Consider the following 12759-nt stretch of genomic DNA (forward strand, 5'->3'; position numbering starts at 1 on the left):
TGCTTATTGTCTGGTTTCCATTTAAAGCAGTACATATAACTCTTTTGCACCCACATTTTAGGGAGTTGGTTTATCCCAACACACAAATATTATTTCCATTCTATGGTTGCATTTCTCTCCTAATTTCGAGAGATTTCTTAGAACTAGGACACGTCAAAATGCGTCACTCATGCAGACGCAGTTGATCACCTGAGAAACCACAGTCACACTGAGAGTGGCAGACAGGTGTCTCCAAGTTTCCATACATCACGATGACGCACCTTTCTGTCTATACCAGTGATGGCACGGCTACCAAATGCATTCTTTAGGCACTCACTTGGTCCAAAGTATGTCCCAGCATCAGCTGGCTACTGGTATTAATGTAACAAAGCCCACACAAAGTCCATCTGGGAGCGTCAGCTCAGTGGTATTATCCCTGAGAGCAGAAAGCATCGCTGGCCTGCATGGCTTTGTTCTGGAATTTTCTCCAGTGGCAATTTGATGGCAGGTTTGAGAGGGTGAAATGTTTGAAATGAGGCCCATACATACCATCATGGCCGGGGTGTCAAAATGCCCGTGGATGGCCTGCTCCATGTTGAAGTTTAGCAGCTGTGTCTTTGTCCTATTTCTTTCATTGGTCTCACGTAAACGTTATTGTCAAAAATGTGATAAATCGTATGTGTTTGAATGTGGAAATAAAACATTTAACAGTTTTTAATCCCGACTTTTAAAAGCTAAACCAGTCTTTATAAATATTTTTCAATGGAGACACTGACTGGAAATCAGTCTGAGGAAATGCAGAGGGTGTGTTTGAATGACAGATCCATTCATTAATACGGTCAGCAGGCCGATATTTCTTCATTAACACAGTTCAAACTCTCTACACCTTGTCAGAAGAGGGATTGTTTTTATATTACATGTTATTAATCAGTAAGGCTCTCAGTGTCGGTGACGGGCGACTTAAAGATGCAACCTGAGAAAGACGGAACACAGTCGATGACAACGTTGACAAGAAACTAAATTGGGCTGACAAATCCCTCGAGAGTGTGTTTATTGGTCTGTGACCGTGTGCCATTACATTACGACACAAGACTGATGTATGTGAATGTCGACATTTTAACCTGTTTCCAGTTACTGAGGGTTTCTATATATATATATATATATATATGAGTGTGTTTATTTGTATATATATATGAGATTGTAAAGATATAGAATTTTTATAGAACCGAATTGCAATTATTTACACTTTTGATCATTTAACGTCCTATAGCGCCCTCTAGTGTTTAGGTAAATGCGTATGAATGATATTACTTTTTCCCCCCTAAAACGTATTATCTAGCTTTCTTCAATAAAGGAAAAAAGTAAACACACACAAAAGATTTTAAACCCCGTATATTTAAACTCTGTATCCTCAAAACAAATCACTTTGAGCAGTCTTTATACATCCACATTAATGTAACACAATACAGCAGGACAGAAATGTCAAATAACACAATAAAACAGTTTATTAATAACAGTTCAAACTAGTTGACCAGACACGGAAAGAGCTCCCAGAATGGATGCAAGTTTGGTCTTGTTACCTGAATCACAAGGAGAATATGGTCTAGATAAATCAATACAAAGCATTCCTGGAAAAAAAAAAAATCTCAAGAGAAAAATCACTTTATCAAAAAGGTGTAAAATATCAAAAGAAAACGGTTATAAAAATAGTTAATCAGCCCCCCCTGTGGACAAATCCAAGTATGAATGGGGAGTGAGTAACCTGTTTGAGATGATGATGATGATGATGATAGGAAATGGATCATGTCTCATTATTGCTCGTGATACATGATGCTTTAAAATGTATGATATTGTTGAAAGAACTAACCTGAGCACTGTATACACCACAGAAAGAAAAGAGATCTCTTCATTCTTCTTTTTTTTCATCAATAACAAATGATTCCTTCATGCAAGACATCAGACCTCCCTTTTATCTCTCACCCCCAAAACACCTACGTATCTCACAGCTCGGGGTGAGTCATGGGCCTCTATAATTAGACACGTTAAATATTTTATGAGAGACTGAGAAAAATAGACTTGTTTTTTTCCCCCCCAAGCTTGTCAGACACTGAAAATACCTGCATTTGAGGTTAAAAATACATCAAGCGTGTTGCATTTTTTAACATGTGAAAATTAGTACAAAGAGAAAGTGCAGTGTGAAACTACTTTTATAACATGAATCTTGACAAAACAGGATTTAAAAAACAAAACAAAAAAACATGTCAATTAAATCCTTAATATTTTGGCTGTAACATGAACAAGTAGAGATGAATGTATAAGTAACTTTCCACAACAATGATTGATCAAAAAAAGGAATCTAGAAAAAACAGGAACAAAATAAACGAAAGAAAATGAAAATGACAGCACCAATTAATAAAAAATTCATTTAGACAGGTCTCGTATAATGAATAGTGAATAAGGTCGGTGTTCTTTAACATTCGTTTTTATGCATTCATTGCGGTTTTGCTTGCATTATGCTCAGTTGCTACCTCATGACATGCTAATATAACCATTTAAGTGAACTGATTCTGAATCATGATGCAGATCTTTGTAATGACCAGCGTGAACTGGGTGTAACATATGGACCCACAGCTGACTGAAAGGCAAGTGCCACATTAACATTCAGAAAGCGTTTTGAAACAACAGACGATAAAACAATAAAATTCCCACTACACTTTTAAACCGAGTGTTTCTGCTGTGAGACTTTAAATTAAAATCTTAAATTCTACAAACAAAAAATGGAACAAGCCTGAATAAGAGCTAGGGACTGTTTCATTGTGTTTCTGTGTGCTTTAAAGGGGCATATGCTACAAAAAATGTTTTATTTTCATCAAATTTCTATTTATCTAACACTCAAAAGGTGCCACTAGCATCTCCTCTGAACTGCTGTTTGGTTGAACAATTCATAAACACTCCATTCACATATTCATTCAAATGCAGACTGTTTAAAAAGAGTAATCGGGAGCATATGTAACACGTTTTGTGGCTCTCAAAGACTAAACAAACCCAAATAGTTTAATATTCTTGTTGATACAGGTTGATATTGAACTCAGTTTGTACTGTAAACATGATGTGAAGAGTCAATCAGTTTGGGTCAGTTAGCGATACCGGATTGACATTTTTTGTATGAGAGTATATTTACAGCTGACATTTTGTGTTTGTAACAGCAGGACTGATGGGATGCTTGTGTCACCGCTCTGCCATTTATCTCTCCGGAGGCTCAAAATGAGATTTTAACATTTCTGGTGAACTTTTCCTTTTTCTGTGGGCAAACAGTAAAAAAAACAAACAAACATCATAAACCTTTCGTTCAATGATACACGATTTTGCATTTTAACATGGTGGTAGTGTTCTCTCATTTTGTGCTTGGACCATAAAACACAGCCTACAGTGGGATGTAGTGGGGGCTGCAGACTTTTTTTGTAAATCCCTCGAGGCACTTTTTTGACATTTTCATTCGGATGACCTCAGGAGTTGAACATTGCAATGGTCCCCTTGCATATCTAACTAATCAACATCCCAAATGACAGTACATTCTTAGTAATGCACCAATAGTGCATGTGTGTGTGGTGTGTACGTGACAACATCCAGAGCCAATGTAGTAGTGTTCATGCTATGAGAAAGAAGTGTGTGAAAAGACTGTTAAAAAACTGTTGAGGAGGTGAGGATTTAGAAAATTTTCACAAAAAGAAGTGCCAAACATGTGGCTAATCCCTGGCTGGAGAAAGGGGGTGAGCGAATATGAATAAGGAAGACAGATGGCGGAAGAATTAAAGACAATGACAGAGAAAGTGAGAGAGAGGGAAGGAGAGATGGGAGGGGTGAAGGGCTCAGGCGAGACGCCCTACTGGGGGTAGTTGTTCTGTTGCCGGCGTTTGGCAGACCTCAACTTCTCAAAGCGCGACTCCATCTCTTCAAGAACCTTAGGGGTGTACCGTACAACCAGCTTTACTGTACCCTGAGCAGCCTTCAACAGCTCCACGGCTTTCTCATGGTGCTCTCCTTCTACACTCTGAAAGACAGAAAAAGTTTACATGCACTTTAAGAGCTCAATTTCAGCTGAAAAAAACAATACAATATTTTCCCAACTGAAATCACAAGTCCATTTTTTGCGATCAGTCCTAGATAATGTGATTACAGTTTGACTTCATTCAGCATGTATATGCATCAATTAATATTTCAGTTTTTTGAAGCTCAATTTTAACCGACTGTGTCTGTAAACATTCTTCTCACATTACAAATTATTCTATTAATCTATTATTAAATATTCTTAAATTAGCCATATAAATAAAAATTGTCATAAAATGACATAATATGAAATATTATCAATTATCTGTGCCTGTTTAAGGGATAGTTTACCCAAGAATGAAATTTCTGTCATTAATAACTCATCCTCATGTTGTTCCAAACCCGTAAGACCTTCGTTCATCTTCAGAACACAAATTAGGATATTTTTGATGAAATCCGAGAGCTTTCTGGTCCTGCATAGACAGCAACACAACTGACACATTCAAGGCCCAGAAAGGTAGTAAGGACTAGGGCTGGGTAAAAAAATATTGATTTCTCGATTTTAATTGATTCTCCTTTCTACGAAACGATATTGATTCTTAAATCACAAGAATCAGTTTGTCTAGCCTGTTTTCAGTTAATAGACCGAAAACGGTCACACACCTCCCATCCAATAAATTGCAATAACCTTTGTGCTTTTTAAATTTTGATATAAAACGAAGTCTCAGATTTCAAATTCTTTAGATTTTATTACAGTATTCAAACAATAAATGCCGTTTAGGCGTTGTTTAATGTGGAGTGACAGATCGATGTGGTTCCTCAGTTCCAGCAGCGCTGTTTAATTTATGTTTGAATAAATCAATTTTTATGACAGCCACCATTTAAAAGTGTATTTTTCCAAAAAAAACAAAAAACAAACAAACCCCGAATTGGAGTAGAAATATAATTATGCACCTATATTTATATATTTTTTCATTGAGTGTAATTTAAGTGTTTGTATGCAGGTTGTATACATATCAGGTAATTTTAACCTTCAGTATAGTTATGTAGTTCAATTCGATACTGAATCGAATCGAATCATCAAATCTGTGTCAAAACCCAACCCTAATAAGGACATCAATAAAATAGTCCATGTGACATCAGTGGTTAAATTTTATGAAGCTACGAGAATACTTTTTTTTTTTTTTGCACAAATAAAACAAAAATAACAACTTTATTCAACAATTTCTTCTCTTCCATGTCAGTCTTCAATATCTTAATTTGTGTTTTGAAGATGAACGAAGGTCTTACAGGTTTGGAACGACATGAGGCTGAGTAATTAATGACAGAATCTTCATTTTTGGGTGCACTATCCCTTTAATGTGAAGTATGGTGGTCTACAAAGCTATAGCTACATACCACTCCATTAACGGACAGCAGCTGATCTCCTCTCTTCAGGCCACCGTGCCGATCGGCGATGCCTCCAGGAATGATGCGGGAGATGTAGATGGGTGAGTTTTGTTCCTTCCCACCCATGATGTTGAACCCCAGTCCTTCCTCTGTTTTAGGGAGCTCTACCACACGTGGATGAGAATGACCCTCACTGGCTGCAAATGCAGCCACTGTAGCCTGGGAACAGAGTGAAGATGGCCATAAATCAAACACTTATGAGGGGCATAAACAATTTATTAATCTTGTGCAAAGGCAATAAGTGTGCATGTACATAAATTGTGCGTTTAATCAATTCAATACAATACTCATCAAGGACACATTCAATTGATCAAAGGTGTCAGTAAAGACATTTACAGATGAAAAATTATATTTAAAACAAATGATAAAACTATCACGCCCCCCCCCCCAAAATATGCAGTACAAGTGGTATCAACATTGATATTCATAAGAAATGTTTCTTGAGCACCAAATCATATTGGAATGAAGAATGCTGCTGAAAATTCAGATTTGCAATCACAGAAATAAATTACATTTGAAAATATATTCATGAAAAATTTCAAGTTATTGAGTTATTCATATAGTTATATATAAATAAAGGCATGTTGTAAAAATTATATTTATTAATATAAAGTCCTATAAAATATAATTTAAAAATTAAGTATATTTGTATTTGTGTATATATATATATATATATATATATATATATATATATATATATATATATATATATATATATATATATATATATATATATATATATATATATAATAAAATATAAAAAATATAATAAAACATAAAAAAAGGTGTGAATGGTCACAAATAAGATGCTCATATATTTTTAGGCCATCAGTCTGGGGTTAAAGAAGGCATTACAACCAAGCCAGTCAGATAATGAGATTAACTTTCTGACAATGCTCGTGCTAAAAATAGTTAGCAGAATACTTTTAGTTACAGAAAAAAAAAATCTATTGAATTAGCAGATACACAGGAACTTACCTTTGCTGTTGCATTCGCCCTCACCTCTGGGCTACTATTTATGTCCACCGTCTCATACACATGCTCATATACCTGAAAATGACAGAGAACACTGCATGAATTACACAAACACACAAATACAGTACAAGCTCTGCAGCCTTAAAGGGTCATGTAACCCCCTGTTTCAGCACTAGTTAGTTCTCACCACAGTTTTGAAAAATGCTACAAAAGTACACAACACAGACAGTTTCAGTTTCACTTCACTCCCACTGAGTTAAAAAACACAAATAAATGCACAGCCATTTGCATCTGCACTCTGCATCGAAGTGAACTCACTAAGTGAATGAATCGCATTTGTGCCAAACTCTAACTGAGAGAAACGTTCATGGATCGAAGGAGAGTGTTGTTTTTTGCTTTATTAATGTATGCAATCTCACAGTCTGAAGTGTCTGTCACACCTGCTGTTGTGAATAAGCGAAGCTTATTAATTATGAGACACAAACGCATCGAAGTATTATAGTCCTTTGCCACATCACGAACTGTAACCACAACACGATAATTTTAAACCCGAAAGATCAATATTAACCCGTTTTCTCCAATAATTAAAATTAACAGATGCCAACATTGTCTTCTATGATGTGTAACAAAAACACCTCTGCTAAAATCTTTGAGAAAGTTGTTTGGTGTTTCATGACCCTTTAAACTGCCAGGTAAACAAAACCAGACGTACAATTTAAACCAGATTTCCAGAACCTGAGGCAATTTCCCAGATCCATCTTAGTTTAGTCACAACTACATTACTTGTGAATCTTAATTCACCCTTAAAAAGCTGTTTAAATTCATCTGGATCAGATCTTCAGTGAATAGCTACCAGAAAAACAGCATGTCTTAAACCAACCGTAATTGGTGAGTGGAATGCCATGCCATTAAGAGAATACAATATCAAATCAATCTCTTTACATGCCTTGCTCTTGATGCTTGGCAAATGCTAAACCGCTGTTTCATCTTCCATTTAGGGCCGTTGTTATACTGTATGTCCACCACACAGCCTTAGCATTCAACTCCAAGTCATGCGTGTTTATCTGAGAATCAAGCATGCATTCAGGTTCAGTGCAAAGCTAAATCTTTAAGATGCAAAGCTGTTGAGTTACCAATCAACTATTTTATGCATCCATCACAAACGGTACAGCACTTAAGTCAAGCAACAGCCTAAACAAGCATTTCCAGAAAAATCATGGGTGGCCTTGGAGTTACAAAACATGCTAAATCTAAACCGTTTTGTCCATCCAGAGACCAGGTGTAATAAGGCTGCATAGGCACAGAAATAAGTGAAGGTCCGGAAGTTTCATTAAACTAATGATGCATTTACAAAGTCTCACACTTAACAGTGAGGAGAAAAAAAATAACAGTACTGTGCTGTTTTTTTTTTTTAAAGCGACCTAAAATAGTAATATAATTAATTTACAAAGTTTTTTTATTAGTAGTATATAATTAGTAATGCACATTACATCAGTATTTAATGATTTTTTTTTTTATCCAAAGTCGAATGATATACACTGTAATTAATACTTGTTTTAGCAAAGACGCACAAATAAATTCAATCCTTTTAAGCGTTTTATTTATCAAAAACAAAATGTTTTCACAAAAATAACTGTTTACAACATTAATACATCACTACAAATTAATAAACAGTGACAAGACAATGCTATTTTATAACTTAAAGAAACATCTCTCTTAGATTGTTGCAGAAAACACAGTTTATGACAGACCAAATCATTTCAGATGAGTGCTCAGCTTTATAGAGACAATATCATATCACATGATGATCTTCATTAACTCTGTCCAAAACCTCTTTAAACCTAAGCAAACCAATCTTTCCACAAATCTTTGCTTTCAGAAACGCCTGCTTTATTCTAGGCTCTCAGGCAAGGCAAAGAAGTACATCTCTGCTGTGAGCATCACTTGTGCTGAGACTTCAGAGTCTTCAGTGAGCGCGACAGATGACCAAGCAGCAGGGAGGAGACCAGTCGAGTGCCAACAGTCTTAGATTCACTAAATGGGCAACAGAACACTACAGCCGAGTTGTATGCCCAGTCTGAAACAGACAAATGGATTGATGCTATTTGTGGACATCAGAATCAATATCCAGAATCCAATCCTTCTACACAACAATAACTACCTATGTACTACACTAATGAGCACTTTGTCATAAGCATTAGTGATGAGGGCAATTTCAGTCATAACGACTTGAGTAAATGAGTGGAAAGGGGGTTTGGGGGGATTGGTGAGCATGAAGCAACTTTTTTCTTTTTTTTTTTTAAATCACTGGTCTATGTTGTTCTTTGGTACCTTCACCACACCTTGTTGTCTTTGTCCCAAAGCCAACATATTTGTGCACACAGGAGAAGCTCTAACAAAACAATTCAACCTAATTGACATGAACTTGCTCTTAAACTTAATGGTAATGAATTTGTAGTATTCTAAATGAGCTTCTGTGTGCCAGAGGTTTGCTATTTGCATAAAACATGCCAAAATCATCTCCATATAAGGGCTTTCACACAACTTTTCCTTCACAGCTTTACGTCACTCTCAGCAAACATGACACTTTCTTAAGACGTGTGCTCTTCAAAACCAGTTCATACACAATAAACACCTTTTAAACAGACCTTTCATCATCCAGTTGTCCGTGTGTATCTGCGTTGTTAGCTTAAGCTATTATGCAGCTTTTCTTGCTCTTTCACTTTATATGTTAAAAATGAATAACATTTAAATCTTCTTTTGATTAGGGGATGTGATTAGAGGATGTGATTTTGCTTATGTGTGGTTTCAGTTGCTCCTACTTTTTTCTGAAATTATGGTCAATTCATGGTAAATGTATGGCAAATCTTTCTAGCAAGTCATGATTTGTTAGTGAAAATGATTGTAAGCTGATTTTATTTCAGATTTCAAGAATAAAGATGTAGAGTTATTATATTTTCATGAGGAATCTCTTCTGAATGGTCAAATCTTTAATAATTATAAGCACAGTTATGTAAAAAACAACTGAAATCATCATGGGCAATCAAATGGCCTAAAATAATGCCCAATATTTTAAGTGCAATTAGGCACTTCAAAGTAATGTCTGTTTGCATTTTACCAAATTTACTCCTACACAGGTGAACAAGACAAAACAGTCTGCACTTTTTACACTCAAGAGTTAAAAGATTACATAAGGACTTGCATTTATTTGAATGCATGAATGTGATACTGGCACGCTACCTCCCGTACAGCATTGCAGAACTCGCTCTGCAAAACCCTCTGCAGTGCCTGCAGCTTCTGGGGAGGCACTTCCCCTGTTCTCTGGAGTTTGTCCAGCAGCTCAATGGCACGAGATATGTCTGAAAAAAAGAACATATGCAAAACTGAGGGCAAGACCGAGGCTGTGGAGCGTGGACAGTCATTTGCATCATTCAATCTGAAGTTGTTGTCTTTGGCTAAGCATCTATGCCTAATAATCTTTACATGGTCAAATAAATATTTCAGCACGTAAATCATCTCTCTTTCAAACCAAATAATTGTTTGTTGTGATTTTTTTTTTTTTATGATGATGATGAAAAAATTACTACTACTTTTATTATTATCAAATAGATCTACAGCTAAAAAGTAATACAGTTTGTTAATCAATCTGAAATATAAAATAACTTCTAAACGAAAGACATTTTTGGTTTTCAGCTTCGGTTACACAAGTAACTTAGGTTTCTTCATTCTGAAAATATTTTTAATCATATATGTGTACGTATCACTAAAGACACGAATATCAAAAGAGATGCAAAGATCTCTGATCATAAATCAGCGCTTTCGCTTTTGCTAACGTTACTCGACTAGCCAACGCACACTCTTCACAATTGAAAGCCCATAAACTGTCAGTTGGACTACAAATGAGATGCTGGCTGTCAGGATGTGACCGAAATACTGTTTCTGCTGGTTTAGTACAATCAAATACACTGATCTCTAATATTAACGCTATGCTGGAGTGGCCATGCTAACAGTGCACACAAAAGATCAATGCTCCTGACAGCTAAGTTAGCCTGGGGTTTTGCTCTCACTGAACGTAAACACGCCGCTTTAACGACAGAAAAAAAGATTCATATTTCACATTTTATACGCTTTCGTAGACGTCGTGGCATTTATTTAATATTACGAATGATGTGATACAGTGAGTGGCAGCTAGCTCGCTGTCGTCCACTAATCCATACTCATGAAGTGACAGCGGGATGCTAAGAGCAAAAAGCTTGATTTACACAAGCTTCCGAGCATTACATTCAACAGAAAGGGTTTCTGTGAGCGGCTTACCTCTTTCCAGACGCACAGGTTCTCCTAAAGAGGCCATTTTAGCCCTAGATATTGAGTTTGCGTTTGGCGAAAGCTCCAGACTCGCGACTCGGCTGCTGTGTTTGTTGCTGTTAGCTAGAGCTTAACCCCTTAAGCGCTGTGGCTAATGCAAAGAGATTAAAGGGCGAGTCAAGAGCACCATTCCTGCGCTGCTTCTGTGCAGACACTTTGCATACCATAACAAGCACAATTTTATTATGAGAAGCCCGAGGAAATATCATTTTATTTTATTATATATGTGGAATATATAATATATTTAAGCATAAGGTACTAGAAGTCCTGCTATATTGTGAATATAGTTACAAGGCATGACTACAGTGAAATTTCTGTAATCATTTTATATAAGTTTTTACTTTATAATATTAGTTGCAAATATTCATGTAAATACTATTTTATTAAGAGAATTAATTTGGTGTATTCCCTTTCGGTAGAAGATACAGTCTCTAGTGAGCAGTGCCATTCAGAAAAATAATGATCTGGTTTTCTGGATAGGTTCTAGATTATGTGGTTTTATCGTTTATTCTATGTAACAAATGTACAGATAAAAAGAAAATATTTAATTTTTATGTTTTTAATTATTATTTATTTATTTTTAAATTAACACTATTTTAAAGAGGATTAATTTACATATACGAGCCTCGGAATATGCAAAATCAAAATGCTAAATAAAATCGCACCATTTTTATGGCATTATCATTAGATGCTGTATTTTGCTCTGTTAGGTTTTTTTTTTTTTACTCTTTTGATGTTCTCATATTTTAACAAAGCCACAAAACAAACTGGACAAGCTTGCTAAAACAGTGATTGTAGGAGTTTAGTTGCTGGTATTGTAGAAAGGGAAACAGAATAGAATGGCCTACTTCTGTAGCAAATGGGACAGGGCCCTGCTGGGTCTTACCAAGGACTACTTAGAACCGGGGAAAATCTGAACCTCACAAAAATAACTCAGTCATGCAAGATGTTTCTCGGGTAAAATGCACCGGGAGAACATTGTATTGTCTATTTTACTTGCTGTATATGGTTGCATTTTGCAGTAAAAAATTTATTTTCTTTTTATAAGCAATGGTTTTACTCTTTAAGCAACACTGATAGATGATGATAGTTTCTGTTGACTCAACACGATGGTGTTTGATTTGATTCAGATATGTGTTTGCTGAGAAAGATGCACCCATGATCATTTATTGGGACTTTCTGCTTGAGCATCCTTTCTTTATTGCCCTGTCCATGTACTTATGATGCAGTGAGATACTTACCATAAACAGATGAAACTCCGTGTCCTCCCTTATCTGTGGCAGTGTATCAGTGTCACACAGTTTCTGTTCTGTTGTCTGATAACAGCCTTTGAAGGAAAGCGGGCTTGTGTATAGGTCTGTGTCTGTGTTCAGGTGTATCAGATATCACGTAGAGTGCATTGGAGTGTTGACGCCATTGATCTATCTTTCAGACAAAAGAAAATCCTAATCTCTCAGTGCTAGTGATGATGACCTGTACCCTCTGAGTGGACAACATTATGTGAGGGATTGGTTTCCATAGAATTTACATGCCAAGTGTACAATAGGTCTTACCTGAGAACTGTTTGTTCTTCTGTGGAAGAGAACTGAATCTACATTGTATAGATGTGTTCATCTGCATTTGAGAAATTCTTCAAACTAGCTTTTGATCCTCTCGATTATACTGATCTTTATGTATGGTGAGAGAATATGAGGTACTTCAGTGGATCTCTTTCCCTTTTGAAATCATTTAAATGTAGGATCCAATGTATGTTCGCTGTGAGAGAAGAGGTTCTCTCCAAAGCTTGTGCCATATTTAGACCTGCAAAGGGAGAGCTCAAACTTTATTGACATTGGTTTTGTTTTTCAGTTGCCTATAGTAATTTTATTTCTTCAAATATTTCAATTTAATATTGCAAACAACTTCACAACATACAAAATGAATTATATTAATCCAGAACACATG

At 35.9% G+C, this 12759-nt stretch overlaps 1 protein-coding gene across 1 annotated transcript; it reads right to left on the reverse strand.

Moving 5' to 3' along the window:
• Positions 1-1356: 1356 nt before the first annotated feature.
• On the reverse strand, positions 1357-10922 carry lin7c (lin-7 homolog C (C. elegans)). The gene is made up of 5 exons (XM_019115657.2): positions 10765-10922; positions 9691-9809; positions 6454-6525; positions 5425-5634; positions 1357-4030 (listed from the first exon to the last, which is right to left on the reverse strand). The coding sequence occupies exons 1-5, from the start codon at positions 10799-10801 to the stop codon at positions 3863-3865; spliced, it is 606 nt and encodes a 201-aa protein (XP_018971202.1). The 5' UTR covers positions 10802-10922; the 3' UTR covers positions 1357-3862.
• Positions 10923-12759: the final 1837 nt, after the last annotated feature.

Source organism: Cyprinus carpio, chromosome B7 (genome assembly GCF_018340385.1).
Source record: "Cyprinus carpio isolate SPL01 chromosome B7, ASM1834038v1, whole genome shotgun sequence".
Taxonomy (NCBI): Eukaryota; Metazoa; Chordata; class Actinopteri; order Cypriniformes; family Cyprinidae; genus Cyprinus; species Cyprinus carpio.